The sequence below is a fragment of the Leptonotus elevatus genome, chromosome 18 (assembly GCF_054856555.1).
Source record: "Leptonotus elevatus isolate MCC_2025b chromosome 18, RoL_Lele_1.0, whole genome shotgun sequence".
In the NCBI taxonomy this organism is placed as follows: domain Eukaryota; kingdom Metazoa; phylum Chordata; class Actinopteri; order Syngnathiformes; family Syngnathidae; genus Leptonotus; species Leptonotus elevatus.
The window spans coordinates 15,557,237-15,575,182 of NC_141256.1; the positions used below are offsets into that span (position 1 = coordinate 15,557,237).

Genomic DNA, 17,946 nt, shown 5'->3' on the forward strand with positions numbered 1-17,946 from the left:
CTAAATGTGAAAGGTCATAGATGTGCTAACAATTAGAATGTGCACTAAAACAATACTCAAAGGCATATATTCTCCATTCTCTTTGGGGGAAAAAAACACATATAAACCCTATTAACTCATTCACTCTCAGTCATTTTCACTGAAGCAACCCCCTTTGCTCCTGGCTGCTTCACTGGATTTTGACTTATTTTGCAAGGCCCACAGAAAAGTGTGTTCTATTGCTATAAAAACATGGAACCTACCAAAATAAAGATTTTGAGTCTCTTCTTTCGTCAGGAAAAAAAGTATATTTGCATCTGTTTCCATTTTGTAGCAATTAGCTTTAGAATATAGCTACGTTTCATCAATATTCACAATCCTGGTGAAAGCTTGTTGCAACATGGCCCTGGCTGATCTCTTATACTCTGCTGCCACCTGCAGGCCGTTTTTTGTAATAACTACAATTGCTTTAAGCCACCTCCTCATGTCAGAATCTGCATCAAATCCTTCTGTAAGCTCTTGCATAAAAAAATACATAAAAAAGGTAAATATGTTTTTGGGAGTGAATGAGATAAAAACAATGAACTACTTTTGTTTGCTTACATTTTGAATCTGTCTCTTCCAGAGGAGTCCACAAGTGCAGTGAGCTTGTCAATGGCACCGGACTTTATGGTAGCCCCTCTTTAATTGACACACTGGAGATAGAACCTATCCTGAAGAACAAGAGCAGTGGTATAGTATTTATGTACCATCACATCAGCAAAGAAAAAGGCACGAGTGAAGTCACATGCTGACCCTTCCCCGTGACCTCATTTTACTTCAGTGTCCTTCGAGGACAAGCTGAAGGAGAACTTTGCACGGGGCAGCGCCGAGCTGGAGAAGCGAAGGCAGGCGCTGGAGGATCAGCAGAGGAAGGAGCGCGAGCGTAGGGCCCGCGAGGAGAGGGAGGACAGGGAGCGGCGGGAGAGGGAGGCCCGCGAAATGGAGCAGCGACGGCGACTGGAGGAGGAGCGGCGCTTGGAGAAGCAGCGTGAGGTGGAGCGGCAGCGTGAGGAAGAGAGGTTGAAGGAGATGGAAAGGAAGGAGGTGAGCGCCAGGCGACGTTTTCAACGAGTAGAACGCCACCGAGCATCCTGCAATTGTAATCGTGGTGACGAAGCTATTTCCTATCAGGGGCCATTACAGTTTTTAGAAAAAAATAATTTTTTAAGCAGGGTTATTACGGTATATACAGTGATGCTTTGACTTACAAGTACCATAACGTATGAGGTTCTTCTAGTTATGAGACGTTGCTTGGTCATTTTTGGGGGGTTTTGGGCTGGGCTGGTAAATTTTTAAGTACTAGTAATATATTAATAATATTTCATATTTATATCAATCATTTAAATCAACTAAAAAAAATATTTCATAAGTTAAATTAGTTAAATTCAGTACACCTAAATAAAACAAATTAAATTGAAAGTAATTTTAAATAAATTTAATGAATAAAGTTAAATTTAACATTTAAACGCAGTCATATAAGAATACATTAAATACATTATATTTAAATTAACTTAAGTAAATTAAATAAATCAGAGTAAATATAAACAAATCTTTAAAAATTTACGACCTTTTCGAGGTTTGAAATAATAATTTTTTCTCTAGGGAACAGTTTTGCTAATCAATGACTTCATTTAAGTAGAAAATTTCAAATTTTGTTGCATTTAGTGTGATGAAATGATGCAATCTTATTGTTTTTGTGCCTGCAGGAGCTGGAGCGTCAGCGCCGGGAGCAATGGGAGCGCAGCCGTAGGGACGAGCTGAGCAGGACGCGCGAGGGGGAGCACCAGGAACTCTCTCAGCTGCGAGCCAAGAAGAAGAGTCTGGAATTGGAGCTGCAGGCCGTGGTGAGGCCCGAGCTCCTCCATCCGGCACCAACCAACCAACTAGCGAGCGGACGGGTGGCTAAGACGTTGAATTTCCGCTCCGCAGGGCAACAAGCACAAGCAGATCTCGGACCGCCTCCGCGATGCCCAGAGCAAGAGACGCATCCGGAAGGCCGAAGTGGAGCTCGTCAACCATAAGAGGGACGCGCGCATTGCGGAGATCAACACGCTGCAGCTTCAGTTTGAGGTCCAAATATACATTATGATACGCACTAACGATTGAGTGATGTTTGCTATTTGAATTTCATGAATTATTGGTGTTTTGTTCATCTTTTTTTGCAAAACGTGTTCGGCGCAGGAAGGTATTGACAGAAACGTGGTAATAATGCCCGGATGTAGTCTTACATTTACAGTAATCCAATCACATTGCTTCAACATCATGTCAGGTGTGTGTTTGCACTGTATCTGGAGGCTGCTTTGAAATGCAATGATTAGCCACCATGATCGTCCATACAAAATTCCAGTTCTAAATATGTAGCACACAGGTGTCAAACTCCGGTCCTGGAGGGCCGGAGTCCTGCAGGTTTTGGATGTTTCCGTTCTCCAACACAGCTGATATGTGATCAGCTCATCAGCAAGCTCTGCATAAGCCTGATAACGATCCTGTTGATTGGAATCAGCTCGTGTTGGAAGAGGGAAACCTTCAAAACCTCCAGGACCGAGTTTGCCCACCCCTGGACTATAATTGGTATGATTACTCTAATTCGAAGGCTTTTTTAACAACAACAATAAAAACTGATTGATTTTCAAAAATCTTGGTGCATTTTACTCGGGCTGAAGCGGCCGTTCCAATCAAACATTTTGACAAGAGTGTCATTTTGGGGGGAAATCTTGTCATGTATCTGTATCTGGAGGCTGCTTTGAAATGCAATGATTAGCCACCATGATCGTCCATACAAAATTCCAGTTCTAAATATGTAGCACACAGGTGTCAAAATCCGGTCCTGGACGGCCGAAGTCCTGCAGGTTTTGGATGTTTCCGTTCTCCAACACAGCTGATATATGATCAGCTCATCAGCAAGCTCTGCTTAAGCCTGATAATGGTCCTGCTGATTGGAATCAGCTTGTGTTGGAAGAGGGAAACCTCCAAAAGCTGCAGGACTTCGGCCCTCCAGGACCGGAGTTTGACACCTATGGTGTAGCACATATCACTATGTAGACAACCTCTACTCACTTTTTGTGTGTGCTTGCTGTAGGAATGGCAGATGAAGCTCTCCTTGTTGGTTCCTGAGCAACAAAAGCTGACTGAGAAGCTGCGTAACATGAACCTCAACAAAATATTACGTATGTATCCCCCCCAAAAGCACCAAACCTTGTGAAACACGTTCACGTGGATCTAAATGGATGATGGAATTCTTGCGCGATGGGCCTTGCAGCTCTGACGTTGGCTTCCCTGGCCGCCAACGTAAGCGACAAAGGCGTCAACTGTCGCAAGCTGAAGGACCAGCTGGACGCGCTGCAGAAGGAAACCACAGACAAGCTGGCACAGATGGAACAATACAACAAAGAACTCAAGGTAAGTGCTCGACATTATAGTTAAGTTCAATCAGTACTTTAAGTGGAAGGTCACTGAAAGGACGCATCACCTTTGAACCTGGAGGTAGTAGGATTCGATACAGATAGAAAAGTGATAGTTTGACAGTTTTACTTGAAAATCAAAATTTATTAAAAACAAATCTCACTTTAATTGTTTAGCTCGCTTCGCAAGGTCTTTTTTATTGAATTTATTTAATTAAAAAGTATATATTGTTGCATCAAATTATCATTTTTAATGAGTGTTGGATCTAAAAAATTACATGCAATCAGTTGTGACAAATTATGTTTTCCTGTCGTGTGTAGTTTCTTTCACTGCTCTGCTTGGAACTGCATTTTAACTCCTTTCTCTCACTTTCTTCTTAATCCTGCTTCCTGGATGCCGTAACCACCTTTTTTTTCTACACTTTTTTTTAAACTTGCATCCTTCCCTTCACTCTCCGTCACTCTCCCTTTTGCATGTGGTCAGCTTGAGGACATGGATGACTGTCTCCTGCGTGCACTTCTGTCTCTGCTGGCCTGTCTCAGCCAACTCTTTCTTCTCTTCAAGGTCTCTTGCTTTGTTTGTGTGTGAGATTTTTTTTCTTTTGCTCAACCCTCCTTCCTTCATGTTCATATTGTGGACGGTAAGTGTGTGCAGTATATAAAGTAATTAACCTTGCAGCGTAACTGACGCCAACCCAAAATGCTTTGTAATGGCCAATCAATGCCACAAAATGTTGGCGATATTTTTATTATTATTATAATTTTTTTATTAAATAAGACTTTGGCCTGCTTTTATTTTCACTTCAACTTGATTCTTTGGCCTCACCAAACTAATATTTTTTTTTATATCAGACATGACTGGCCTGAGCACAAAAAAGTAAATTGGTGAGTTCTTAATAAAGATAGCCCCCCCCCCCCAAAAAAATGGTAATGAGTAACTTTGGGAATGCCGAACTTTACTGTATCCATCAAATTCGTAAAAAAAAGAAAAAAGGAAAATTGAAGAGGAAAAAAGGGGGGGAAAGAAAGAAGAAAGGGAAAAAAGGGGAAAAAAGAAAGGAAAAAGAGAAAAAAGGGGGGAAAGGAAAAAAAGAGAAGAAGAAATTGTAGGAATATTTCGGGTTTGTTAAAATTTATAAATTTATTTATCGGTTTTCCTCCTAGGATTTTTTTGCAAGTCAGTGCAAGTTTCCCTGAGTTAGTAGCAGTGTCTATTGTGAGTAGACCCACAAAAAAGTCTCCAGAATCCATGCCTGAAGAGACATGTCTACCATTTTCTGACTAGCACAACTGCTGTCACATTTAGATGAAACACGAGCCACCTCGTGATCACAAGCACACAATATTTACGGTCTCTTGGCCTAGAATATGCAATGCACCATATGCTGCTTCACCAAGACATGATTATTATTATTATTATTATTATTATTATTATTATGGCTGCCCTGCTACGTTTCCATGACAGCTGTTACGATGTGCGCCCCCTGTCAGGAGCTGAGGGAGAAGCAGGCCAAGCAGCAGTCTGTCCTGGACGACTTGCAACGCGTCAAGGAAGAGAAACTGCAGGAGTTGAAGAGGCGCAGGGAGGAGGAAGAAGAGCGGCGGAGGAGAATGGAGGAAGAGGAGAGGCGCAGGAGGAAGGAAGAGGAGGAGCGAGAGAGACGGAGGAAAGAGGACGAGGAAAAGGAGAGACGGCGGAAAGAGGAGGAGGACGAGAGATGGAGGAAAGAGGAAGAGGAGCGGGAGAGGCAGAGAAAAGAGGAGGAGGATGCCAGGTACCACAATTTCAGAAATAGAACATCCAACAACTGTCAGGCATGTAAATTCCCTGCTCTTTGGAACATTTTTCGACACAGACAGGCAAAGCTGGAGCAGGAGAGGATAGCTAGGGAGGAGGCGGCGCGCCAGTGGGAGGAAGAGGAGCAAAAAAGGAGGGAGGAGGAGCAGAAAAAGAAAGCCGAAGAGGAGGCGCAGGCAGCCTCCAGAGTGACGCTTTACAAAGCGCTGTACTCCTTCGCAGCTCGCAACAAGGATGAGCTGAGCATCGACGCGGACTGCCTCATCGAGGTTCGCTGGATTGTTTGCTTTCAACAAACGTACGCCGCCGACTGTGACGAGACAAGTGTCTACAGGTGGACGAGCAGACGGTGGGCGAGCCGGGCTGGCTGTACGGCAGTTACCGTGGAAACAAGGGCTGGTTCCCTCACAGCTACGCCGAGAAACACCGCGAGACGGGCCCCTCATCGCCTGGATCGACTTCCTGTCCTCCACTGCTTCCTGTCTCCAGGTAAGCCCAGTGTGACCAGACACAAAGCGTTGCGGCAGAAGCACTTTTGAATGACTTCTCGTCTTTACATTTAGAGTCCCAGATTGCCAATTAACAGGCGACAATGGAGTTCCTCCCCTCCAGTCAGACACGTCACAGGTATTTTGTTAACATGTCTGTATATTTAAAACTAGTGGTGTCAGACGATTGAAATTTATTATTGCTCAATTTTGACGTGGCCGTGTCTGCTGCGTTGTAAGGGGGCGGTCATTAATCCCTTTTTTTTTTTTCATGATAATCCTGCCCCTCAGTTTCAAGCTCCTGTCCTGACTCGGGTCATGTCCCCCTGGTTGCCTACCACCACTGAACCAAACCTCAACCTCTCATTCAGCGAGGGTGAAATCTGCACAGAGTATGAAGACGCACACATCAGTCTCTGTATCACGACAACTGTTTAGTTAACAATGTTTCGCTGTTGTTAAAGCACGGACCCACTGGACGGAGGCGACGGTGTTCAACTTGAAGGTAAGGTAAACAAACACTCAAAAGCTTTGCCGTCACCGCTAACTTGACGCCTCCTTGTGTTGTTGGCCAAACAAAGAGTACGTGGCGCTGTACACTTACGAGAGCCCCGAAGCGGGCGACCTCACCTTCGAGGAGGGCGACGTGGTGGTGGTGACGGAGCGAGAAGGGGAGTGGTGGCGAGGGTGCATCGGCGACCAGACCGGCGTGTTCCCGTCCAACTATGTGAGGCCTGTGGAGTCAGAGGTAACTTCAGTTCATGTGCAAGTACTGCAATATGTACTTTATATTGCCATTCAGCTCTTTGTCACTATTTTGTTTTTAGGTGTCAAGACCTGGTGGGCCAACCAAGAAGCCTGGTGAGAGTACAAAACTCAAATACTCAGAGGGGATGATCACACAGGTCTGAATTCCACCGTGCTCGTCTCTGATTGGTCAGCAGAGATCGCTCAGGCCGTCGCCGCCGCTGCCGCCGTTGCCCCAACGATACATCAGCTCCATCTGTCGCCCGGACAACTTATCGTGGTCCTGGCCAAGAACTCAACCGGCTGGTGGCTGGGAGAACTGCAGGTCAGTTTGAACGCAACCAGCGTCTTTATTTACGGCATCAAGTACATATCAAGTCATTAGTTAGAATTAATTCAATAAATGTGCCACAGTTCCTTAAATAATGTCCTCCACTCTATTAGGAACCGGGCCGCAATTAATCACCAGTCATGTTGCCCACTTAATAATAAACAATTATGTAAACACACATATATATGTCTATAGCTAATGTTAGACAAAAAGCCAATGTTTAGACAATTAAAAAATAAAAACCATACCTCAAATAAACTGCTTCCTTTTTTTCACCATAACAGGTGAAATCATTAGGTAGCCCCTGCAGATGAATAGACAATCGGCACCACTACCTGCAGTTGAGTTTTTTTTTTTTTAAGCCCACATTATCAGGAAATATAGCACTCTTTACCCTTAATAGCTAGCATGATATAAATGTGTTTTATTTCCTCAAATAATAAACAAATGTCCCAATTCATTGCTGGGTGTGTCCTCTTCTTAAAAAATTATAACAAAAATAATGAGCATTAGTAATTAATTTTTTTTTAATCTAAATTAAGGCCCTGCCCCTTAATGAAAACATTAGCCCCAAAAGACACCTGGTACACACCAGACAAACTTCCAACCACTTAATAAGGAAATACCAGAGTCCTTTTCATGATATAATTAAATAGCTTGTTTTTGTTTTTGTACCTCGCCAAGTAAATTACGTTTCTGTTTTTCTTTGTGCAGGCTCGTGGCAAGAAGCGTCAGAGAGGCTGGGTTCAGTCCTCCCACGTCAAGCTGCTCGGACCCTCCAGCAACAACAAGTCGTCCCCCTCACCTCTGCCAGGTCAAAATACATTTTGTGATCATCTGTTCGCCACGACATATAGTAGTAGACCTAAAGGCAGCTCTCGTGTTCATAAAGTACCTTAAGCTGGATATCAAGCATATGAGATAAAACACTTAATCGACTTTTGTATATCTCCGCAGTATGCCAAGTAATCGCCATGTACGACTACACGGCGGCCAATCCTGACGAGCTGAGCTTCTCCAAAGGCCAGCTCATCAACGTCTTAGACAAGACCAACTCGGATTGGTGGAAAGGGGAGACCGACGGCGTTACAGGCCTGCTGCCCACCAACTACGTCAAGATGACCACCGAGTCTGACCCCAGTCAGCAATGTGAGTACATGCAAAGGCCTTTTAAACGCCAGGAATAACAAAGCAACAACAACAACAAAAAAGATACTTTCAAAATGTGTGCACACCTGTGAAAATTAACAAATGAAAGCAAAAATCATGCTGGTAGGGTTTTGTGAACACATCGGATAATCATAACATAAATAGGTCATTTAGCTTGTCTTGTTCATTTAAACCAAAATTAAATTAATGCTATGTATACATACCAAACAAATTTAAATATATTTGTTTAATTTTCTTCTATATTTTCATATTTTATGTAATATTGAATTGACTGCTCTGGACATTTTTGTTTGTCAAATGGACTCCCAAGCATTTATTGCCACAAATGAATATAAAGTTAATTTATTTAACGTCTGGGCCTTGCAGTTGTGTTAACAAGCGCGAACGCGTCCTGTGTTTAATTAGCATCAATGAACAAGTGCGCAGCGCTCTACCCGACGTAATTAGCGGCCATGTAACACTGTCATCGACATGATTAATACAAAAGCATGTGCATGCCGGAGCCCCGCATTAATATTCCTGCTATATTAATGTCTCTGCTCTCTGCCTCATCTCACTCACCTTCCCCTCCTCCTGCTTCATCTCTCCTTTCTCTCCAATGTAGGACAAACAATGTGGGCTTTCCTGTCCTCCTCCTACTCCTCCTCTTCCTCCTCCTTCTCTTGTTCTTCACCTTACCACAACCCGGAATCCCGGCCACCTCCGGGAAATGAACCAGCCTCGCCTGTTTTTCATTGGGCTTTTCGACCTCTTTAATCTTCAGCACATTTTCCTTAACTAACGTTCACAATGGGAATCTGTAAAATTGCTGTACCTGAGGCATAAAAGAATTATGCAGAATTTATCGGCAAATTTCATATTTCTTCAAATAGATGCACCGCGTGTCTCATCAACGAAAAAAAATTAACATCTCCCTCAAATAAATGTGTGATTATTGAAAGTGGAAAATTGCCACCTGGTCGAAAAATCAAGGCCCAGCATCTATTTGAGAAATTACAACATCTTAAGCCTCTTTTGCTCAGAGAGAAACAAAAGGAGTGAAAACAGACAGTGTGAAAGGGTCTCAAGGTAGCGAGACGCTTTTCTCCGTGATTATAAAGCATGAATTGGTTTTGCTTTATATAAAAAAAAAAATCCAATGACACCACAATAAAAAAAAAAACTGCAGTAAACCTTTGTCAAGGCACCATTTTGTGCGGAATATTGCAGTTTTAGTTTTCTAAACAAAGCCCCTGAGTCAGTATAATTCCAGAGAGTTCTATTTAACCTAACTTATTAAAATGGACTAATGTGAACCTTTCCTGACGCTACCATCTACTTATAGTGGCATGGAATAATAAAACAAACACACTACATTACTGTACATGTGTGACTGACATTTTAGTTTACACTTCACCAGCAGAACCAACTTGTCTTCCCTCCATTCCGGCCTATGCAATCATGAAAGGTGCTCACTTTCACTTGCCTGCTGCTCGATGTGCCTCACTCGTCGTGTATATGACATGAATCACAAAGCTGATAATAAAGGAAGGTTTGAACAAGGGCTGCGTATTATGTTTGCGTGTGTATGAAAGGGTGCGCAGACCTGATGACCCTGGACACGATGAGCCCGCAGGAAAGGAAGAGGCAGGGTTACATCCATGAGCTCATCCACACTGAGGAGACCTACGTGAACGACCTGGAGCTGGTGCTGGAGGTCTGCTCGCACACACACACACACAAATATGAATTTGTGTACGTCTCTACACTGTACACACAATATGAAAAATACTGTATTCATTTTTATTTATTTATTGTATGTTTTTTTTAAACCATTTTGTTTTAATAAAAAAATATATATATATATTAAAAATGGGATAAATATTTAACATGCAAACAAATCAAAAAGCTTTGATTTAATGTAGCAAAATATTAATGCTAGCCCTTTTATTTAAGATGGGCTTTAAAAAGAAAACTTGTTTCATTTTATATAAAAAATCATATTTACTAAAATCTTTTTTTCTTAGACAAAAACTTTTTTTTGTCGTATTTTATTAAATATTCAGGTCAAAAAAATTAAAACCTTATTTTTAAGATGGGCTAAAATGTTTTGTTTTTTAATTGTTCTTAAATATGTAAAAAAAAATAATGAATGACACCCTATAAATGGTGGGAAAAGGCATTTATTTTCAAATACTATTTTATAATATTTTTAATAATCCTTTTTTTTTCTCAATCAGTGCCATTTACGTCTGTAGAGTGAATGAGTTAAATAAAGTGCTCCAATTTTCTGTTTGTCAGGTTTTCTACAAGCCTATGACAGAATCGGGTCGGCTAACAGAAGCGGAGATGGCCGTCATCTTTGTCAACTGGCGAGAGCTCATCATGTGCAACACCAAACTGCTCAAGTGAGTACGTCACCGCCTGACATGCCCTGCGCGTCCATGCCTTGCCGCATCCATGCGTTTTGCGCTTTCAAGGGCGCTCCGTGTGCGCAAGAAGACGGGTGGCGACAACATGCCGGTGCAGCTGATCGGCGAGCTGCTGGCGTCGGAGCTGACGCACATGCAGCCTTACGTCCGCTTCTGCTCGTGCCAGCTCAACGCCGCCGCCCTTCTGCAGAGCAGAACGCACGAGCAGCCTGAATTCAAGGACTTCCTCAAAGTACGACACTAGGGATAGACCGATATTGGGCATTTTCATTTTGACGAATATCGGTATCGACCTTTTTTAAAAATCTGACGACCGATAAAAGGTAAATCTAAATCTTCAGTTATCTTTATAAGAGATGCTGCTGACCCTGGGAACCTTCTGAACCATGTGTTTTCGTTTGACATTAAAACAAATAAATGTGAAAGTTTAAGATTTTAGGTATTTTTAACCCCTTCGGACCCATAGATGATTGCAGTGGACAATGCCATATTTGTGTGTCTATAAAAACGCCTTATATGGATGATGTCAACACTTCTGGTTCATGATTGGATCCTACCTGACCAATCACAATTGCATGATGTTCATGTTAAAAATGTTACATATAAGCTTGGTAAGTTTACAACACTTACAGCCATACTATCCTAGCGTCCACTATAACAAATAAAAACATGAGATAACTCCCAAATTTTGTTATCATGTTTCTTATGTGGGAAAATAAGTTAAAATCTGTAAAAAGGAAGAAAAAAATTGCCCAGTAGAAAAAATTTGGGTCTGAAAGGGTTAAATTTTGGAAACAAATATTTATTGTAGAAAACTATAGAGAGCTATTGTATTTACTAAAGTTTCCATTTAACTTTTTAAGATGTACTGATAACCCTGGGAGCTCCTATAGTCTATATAGTCTAAGATTAAAAAACAAATCAACATTTTGAAAAGTCTAAAAAATTATTCAATAAATGTTTTATAACATTACAACAAAGTCAAGATTGGCATTTGTATTTATTTATTTTTTATTTGATGCCAATACCCCCCCCCCCCCCCCTTTTTAATGGAAAATGAATATCGGCTCCAAAATATCGGTTATCGGCCTCCTTGACTACTAATAATCGGCATCGGCCCTGAAAAGAACATATCGGTCTATTTCTATATGACACTCACATAAATAGCATCAAGTTCTGGTAATTGTACCACTACACTATCAGTCAGTTGTGAATTTTACAATACATTTGAGCATTCCCACAGTAAGCTTCTCTCTCTCTTTCTCCGCCCGGTGGAGCAGAAGATCGCCACAAACTACCGCTGCAAAGGAATGCCTCTGTCCAGCTTCCTCCTCAAGCCCATGCAGAGGATCACACGCTACCCTCTGCTCATCAAGAACGTACGTAGGACGCATATTTCATCCCCTTGCCCTTCTTGAATTTATGACGTGGCTTTAGATCCTGGAGCACACTCCCGACCACCATGCGGACCAGTCGCCCCTGAAGGAGGCTCTGGAGCGGGCCGAGGAGCTGTGCTCTCAGGTCAACGAGGGCGTGAGGGAGAAGGAGAACTCAGATCGCCTCGAGTGGATTCAGAGCCACGTGCAGTGCGATGGAGCCATCGAGGTGAAATTTTTTTTTGCCATTATTTCTGTATGCTTATCATTGGAAAATCGGTTCTGCCTCGCATATCGTTGGCAGCACTTGGTGTTTAACTCGCTCACCAATTGCCTCGGACCGCGCAAGCTGCTCCACAGCGGTCGTCTGCACAAAACCAAGAGCAGCCGGGAATTATGGGCGTTCCTCTTCAACGATTTCCTGCTCCTGACGCAGGGCGCCAAATCTTTGTCCTCCTCCGGGGCCGACAAGCTGTTCGGCCCCAAGAGTAACATCCAGCTCAAGATGTACAAAACGGTAAGTGAGAGCAGTCACGCCTGCGTGTGATATCACTTGCCTCACTTGCTTTGTCTTTATTTTGTCAACAGCCGTTGTTCCTCAACGAGGTTTTGGTCAAAATGCCGCCGGACCCGTCGAGCGATGAGCCGCTTTTCCTCGTCTCGCATATCGACCGTGTCTACTCGCTCAGGACAGACACATTGAATGAAAGGTGAGTCCATACCTGCTGGATGTTACTTGAAAGTCAAGGTTCCACTGTTTGAGAATTATTGATGGGTACTAATGTTAATTTCATTAATGAAAAAATAATAATAATAATTTTTCACCGCCATTAATAAACAATAATTGGGAGTAAATCAGTATGCATTTTCGTCGACTAATAACGACGAGACGAAAATGTAGCTCACTTAATAAAGACTAGAATAAAACCTATGGACATTTTAGTTCATGAACAAAGACGAGACGAAAATTATGATTTTGTAAAATACTGTCTCAGCTAATCTGTCACTAACACACAGTGACAAACCCCCTTTTATATTTGCAGCTAGCAAGTGCAACGTAACATTAATCCAACAGCTATTACGTTTAAACAATGCCAATCCGACCGTTAACTAATGCTCGCTAACTTACTAGCTTGTAGCATTGATTGTAATTGTGTGTAAAGTTGTTTTAAATCAAAAAGATGAGACAACATTTTATGTGAAGTAGTTTTAGATTAGATGGAAATGTTCAACATTATCTGCTGACAAAAAAAATGTAATAGAGTAAATTGATTGTCCTGACTAAAACTAGACTAAAATGTTTCTAAAAAGTTTCTGTTGACTAAAATTAGATGAATAAAATTACGTTTTCTTGGACTAAAATAAAGACTAAAATGCTTGACTTATAGTCGACTAAAAGGTGACTAAATAAAAATGGGATGAGGTTGACTAACTATGATAAAAACTAACGAGTGTGATTGAAATTAGACTAAAACTGAAACTAAATTAAAAAATGGCTGATAAAATTAACACCAAGGTGTTGTTTTGTCAGGGCGGCATGGGTACAGAAAATCAAAGTGGCGTCTGAGCTTTTCATCGATACGGAGAAGAAAAAACGGGAGAAGGCGTATCAAGGTCAGCGAAAACAGTCATTTTTACTCCCTGTCTTCATTTGGTCCTCCTGTGGCTCATGTTGTCATCTCGTGTGTCCCCATGTTTTGTAGCTCGCTCTCTGAAGATGAGCGGCATCGGCAGGCTACTTGTGACCGTTTCTGAGGCCCAAGAGCTCAAAGCCTGCAGGCCCAACGGTAATAATGATAAGACAGTCGTTGAAGAGAGTTAATGTTGTCACTCGCATCTTCACTGTGTCCTCTTCCCTGCAGGCAAGAGCAACCCTTACTGCGAGCTGACCATGGGAGCGCAGTGCTACACGTCACGGGCCGCAAGCAACACGCTAAACCCCAAATGGAACTTCAACTGCCAGTTCTTCGTCAAAGACCTCTACCAGGACGTCCTGTGCATCACCATCTTTGAAAAGGACCAGTTCTCACCAGATGGTCAGTGAACTCATTTGTTTGCATACAAATGAGCCTGTCTCAATGCAAAGCATCACTGGTTATAATGGTTTACGAGTGACCAGTGGTTGTCCACTACTTTTCAAGATGCTTTGTGGGATAAACCTCTACTTAACCACACATTCCAACAGCCACACAAAATGGCAAACTGACTTTATAGGGCGAATATGGAGTTATTCCTAACATAGCCATCATTTTTGTACATCTAAATAAAGCTTCTGTGTACAAACTGTATTTAATGTTTGGCGCACTCTGCTGGACAAGATAATAATAATGCCATGATGTCCCCTTTTTCCCCATCCATCTTTCATTAGACTTCCTGGGTCGCACTGAGGTTCCAGTGGCGACCATCAAGAAGGAAATGGAGAGCAAAGGCGCCGCCAGTCGTCGCCTGCTGCTCCACGAAGTTCCCACCGGGGAAGTCTGGGTCAAGCTGGACCTGCAGCTCTATGAGCCGACGGCCAAATGACTAATGAGACTTCTGAGCTTTTGTGTCATATAAGATCACAAAGGGCCTTCACATACTAGCAACCTTGTCCTGGAAATGTGAATACGATTGGCAGTACACTGGAAAAGTTTTTTTTTGTTTTTTTACATATAACCTGTGGACTTATTTCTACTTTCAGGCCACAACATTAGGTACACCTACGCCATCCTTTCACAGTTTAAGCTTTATTACAGATATAATCATGCTTAATGTCAGAGAGATATTTACCACAGTAATAATTGATGTTGTGCCCGGTGAGAGAAGATAACAAGCTTTTATTTGTACATGTTGAGTTCTAGCTTGTGCACAAAATGCAGAGAGCAGCGATGTGGAAAAAGTCAACATGTTGGATTAATAAAAGTGTACATGATGTACAGTCCTCTACATGTACACGTTGGGGCTTCGTTATTACTGCTAGTGTGTATGCATGCATGTATGCGTGTGAAATACTGACAGGTGGCGACGGGGTTGATCAAGCGGACTTGCTTGATATGAAGAGAAGAAAGCGCTACTCATCTGGAGAACCAGCAGCCGGCGTGATGACACGTCCCGTCCAGTATGGAGGACTCGCGTATGTGGTACATTACGTCCAGGCTGTACAACACATGACACATTATTAACCGTATGTTCATCTAATTAAAAAAAAAAGATATATATATATATATATATTAACATTGCTTTTAGGATTCTGCGGTGTCAAACTTGTTTCCGTCAGATAATCACTTCACATTGTAAAACTGAGAGCGACATCTTGAGTAGATTAATGCAAAGAGTTACCAGTTTGATACACACTATATAATAATAATAATAACAGGTGTGCTCTGTAACTTTTAATAATGTTTTTACTTATGAGTAATGATATTATTCTATGTGAAGACACTGATCATATAGAAAAGCAGTACCAGGTCCTCTCGCGGCTCGTGCTGCTCTTCGCTGACTCGATAGGGAGTAAGCTGATCGCAGGTGTCGCATCGTCACCATCTTGGACCTGGCGCTGTCTGATCCACTTGTACTGACACCCTAAATGGAAATTTATAATATAAGAAAATCTTGTATGGATGTATAAATTATATATTCTTTTTTTTCTTTTTCTTTTTTAATAAAAAAAATAATAAATTATATATTCTATATGCTGAGTGACAAAAGTGTCTACCTGCTCCACAGCGATTCTTAACAATCTTGGACCGCTCGAATAATACTTCTTTCTCCTTCAACTCGGCCATCCTCAGCTGTGTGGGAATGTTGTCAGAAGGGCACACAAACGATCAAAAGCATTTAACGCAACTCACCTTGCACTTGTGCGGCTTTTTTTCGTGGAGAAGATACGGATTGTATTGCTTCAGGTCACATATATCCAGAAAGACGTAACCCTGAAAGCGACAGTCAACATGAGCCCCAAATGCACACCATGGGACGTCCCCTTGGCTAAACGTCAACACACCTTGGCATTCCCGTGATTTAGATATAGTTGGTACAAGTTCTGGCGCATCTTGATCTCAGCCGGATTGCAGACGGCCATGTGGTGGTCGAGCCTCTTTTGGAGCGAACCCCACACGTCCTCATACAGATACCTGCGCATCACCTCCCTCTTCATTATCTTGGCTTCGTCTTTCATGCTCAGGAAAGATGCCAGTTCCTCCACGGCGACAAGTGATTTTAATAAAGAAAAATCGTACTGTACTGAACTTTTTTACTATAATGTTATAACATATATATTTTTATTTTTTTTTCTACACTATAAACATACAAGAATGTAAAGAAAAACTATATAGCAACAGTGCTTCCCTGCCTAATATTAATTTGCTACATGCATATTTTCCTTACCTATTCACAGGTTTATTTATTTATTTTTATCAAAAATACTTTATTTGCTGAAATTTTCACTTATTTGCTATTGTGGTCCTTTCCGAAAGACCGTTAGATGGCGGCAGCTACCATATGTAGACAAAAAAAAAAGGGTTTAGTTCCATTTAAAATCTTACCTTTTGTGTGTCTAGTAAAGGGCGAATCAATTCATTTACCCCTTCAATTTCATCCTCCATTTTCACCTGAAAGACAAACGTGAAGCTCAAATATCTCAGCTCCATGAGGGAATGCGGTGGCAAGCATTACCTGCAGTCGCCTGGTAGGGGTGTAAGACAGTGTGCCTCGCCGCAACTTGTATTCTTGTGCCCCCGCGGCGTCATCCCGTTTATTCTGTTTAACGCACCCGCTAGAATTCCTCTTCTTCACTGGCGCACTGGGTCCCGCCTTAGGCGGCGGGCACTTGGACTCTGTCATCTGAAAGCGCAATGCGAAGACATATTGACCACATAATGTTAAAACTATAACTTGTAAATTTGTAATGAGGAAAAAATAGGTGAATTCACTCATAAGAGGATAAATAATGTTAATATATATATATATATATATAGTTCTAAAGCAGCCACTAACATGAGACAGCAATAATATGACTTAATTTCATTTTAATTTTTAGTGCTTAAACTACTCTACACTAACCTACCTCAGACGCCAGAAGGCCGATACTGAACGGTACGTGGTAGGTGATGACGCCATCTTTGCTCCTTTTTGGCCGCGACATGTCTGGGGAAAAAAAAATACAAGGTGAACCAAAAGTAACTTCAAAATCTGGGACATTTGGTTACATTTTCACACATTCATTTAAAATATTATTTAAAAAAATGTATACGTACTGTTGGGTAACACCGTATAATTAGAAATTACATAAAATATTTACATTTTAATGAGTACAGTAAAAGTAAAAATATATGTATAGTTTAGCTATTAGCTTACAATGCTAGCTCAAGTCATTACCAGCTTGCGCTGCTTTAAATATCTCCGTTATTTCTCTTCAACCTCATATGATATAAATAGAGAATACATTGTATTCTATTTTATATTGTGGTATAAAATGTTTAATTGGTTCAGCTACTAAGCCTAAAAAAAATGAAAATGAATCAACGTTACTAGCCTGTTATGCTATCCATGTCGCCCACAGCGACATAGCTCCCGCCACTTCCAAACCAAGATCCCCCATGATGCATTGCGCCACTGTCTCTAACTTCGTTAGAGGCGTTTGCAAGTCGAGCGAAACGAAAAAGAAACACTCAAGTTTTTAGGCTTGAGCATATTTTTTTTAACTATCTGTCGAAACGCTTGTTGTTTTGGTCGAACTTTTCAGCCGAAGAGTGAGAAAGTTTCTTCCTTATATTCTTCCATCTTCGCGCAGGTGTTTTGGGCGAGTGCGCACGCGGCCCGTTGCCGCGGCAACCTCGTGACGTCACACCTTGCCACACAGGCCAGTAAAGTCTTTCAACCAAAACTTTAAAGCTAGCTAAATGTTCAATTTAAAACTCCATGTTGTTTTTAAATTTTAAATTAAAAGTCATTCCAGAAATAGAGGACAAATTGGGCACCAAATAAAAAACAAACAAAAGGTTTATTCCTAAAAACAAAACAAAGCATAAATAAATAAATATCATATTCATTTTATTCAACTGTGTCCCACTTGGTGTTGATTCTTTTTTACATACAAAAGAAAGATAATAAGAGAAAGAAATAAGAGACATTTAAACGTGTAAGGGATCTGCAGATTCTCATTTTGTCCCAGTAAACTTTCCCGATTAGTAGCTTTAAGAGAGATAACAAATAGGCCACTTATT

At 41.5% G+C, this 17,946-nt stretch overlaps 2 protein-coding genes and 1 long non-coding RNA gene across 12 annotated transcripts in view; 1 reads left to right on the forward strand and 2 right to left on the reverse strand.

The window, feature by feature from the left end:
- itsn2a (intersectin 2a) overlaps positions 1-14,674 on the forward strand; it is a 26,527-nt gene extending 11,853 nt beyond the window's left edge. For 3 of the 7 annotated variants that reach the window (XM_086060456.1, XM_086060460.1, XM_086060461.1), the window contains 28 exons: positions 605-711; positions 803-1,065; positions 1,728-1,865; positions 1,951-2,091; positions 3,101-3,188; positions 3,281-3,420; positions 3,907-3,987; positions 4,914-5,489; positions 5,555-5,709; positions 5,784-5,847; positions 6,000-6,100; positions 6,173-6,213; positions 6,290-6,456; positions 6,536-6,569; positions 6,650-6,780; positions 7,501-7,600; positions 7,744-7,935; positions 9,531-9,652; positions 10,237-10,343; positions 10,416-10,599; positions 11,648-11,746; positions 11,805-11,972; positions 12,048-12,260; positions 12,332-12,453; positions 13,275-13,357; positions 13,447-13,530; positions 13,606-13,779; positions 14,112-14,674. In XM_086060456.1, the coding sequence (XP_085916582.1) occupies positions 605-711; positions 803-1,065; positions 1,728-1,865; positions 1,951-2,091; positions 3,101-3,188; positions 3,281-3,420; positions 3,907-3,987; positions 4,914-5,489; positions 5,555-5,709; positions 5,784-5,847; positions 6,000-6,100; positions 6,173-6,213; positions 6,290-6,456; positions 6,536-6,569; positions 6,650-6,780; positions 7,501-7,600; positions 7,744-7,935; positions 9,531-9,652; positions 10,237-10,343; positions 10,416-10,599; positions 11,648-11,746; positions 11,805-11,972; positions 12,048-12,260; positions 12,332-12,453; positions 13,275-13,357; positions 13,447-13,530; positions 13,606-13,779; positions 14,112-14,266 (4,030 nt within the window). In that variant the 3' untranslated portion in view covers positions 14,267-14,674. The remainder of the gene's footprint in view (positions 1-604; positions 712-802; positions 1,066-1,727; positions 1,866-1,950; positions 2,092-3,100; positions 3,189-3,280; positions 3,421-3,906; positions 3,988-4,913; positions 5,490-5,554; positions 5,710-5,783; positions 5,848-5,999; positions 6,101-6,172; positions 6,214-6,289; positions 6,457-6,535; positions 6,570-6,649; positions 6,781-7,500; positions 7,601-7,743; positions 7,936-9,530; positions 9,653-10,236; positions 10,344-10,415; positions 10,600-11,647; positions 11,747-11,804; positions 11,973-12,047; positions 12,261-12,331; positions 12,454-13,274; positions 13,358-13,446; positions 13,531-13,605; positions 13,780-14,111) is intronic. The other 4 variants (XM_086060458.1, XM_086060459.1, XM_086060457.1 and 1 more) reach the window with 4 other exon arrangements.
- LOC147158840 (uncharacterized) lies at positions 583-9,697 on the reverse strand. The gene is made up of 4 exons (XR_015090669.1): positions 6,339-9,697; positions 3,217-3,360; positions 3,079-3,131; positions 583-692 (listed from the first exon to the last, which is right to left on the reverse strand). It is a non-coding gene; the product is annotated as an uncharacterized LOC147158840 (long non-coding RNA).
- On the reverse strand, positions 14,454-17,535 carry fam228a (family with sequence similarity 228 member A). 4 transcript variants are annotated; one of them, XM_086060465.1, is made up of 9 exons: positions 17,256-17,535; positions 16,788-16,867; positions 16,397-16,564; positions 16,306-16,332; positions 15,726-15,920; positions 15,574-15,654; positions 15,438-15,513; positions 15,187-15,304; positions 14,454-14,878 (listed from the first exon to the last, which is right to left on the reverse strand). In XM_086060465.1, the coding sequence occupies exons 1-9, from the start codon at positions 17,326-17,328 to the stop codon at positions 14,797-14,799; spliced, it is 900 nt and encodes a 299-aa protein (XP_085916591.1). In that variant the 5' UTR covers positions 17,329-17,535; the 3' UTR covers positions 14,454-14,796. The 4 variants fall into 4 exon arrangements, with proteins under 4 accessions (XP_085916591.1, XP_085916590.1, XP_085916592.1 ...); XM_086060464.1 differs by having other exon boundaries at positions 16,267-16,332; XM_086060466.1 differs by lacking the exon at positions 17,256-17,535 and adding an exon at positions 17,099-17,248 and having other exon boundaries at positions 16,267-16,332.
- Positions 17,536-17,946: the final 411 nt, after the last annotated feature.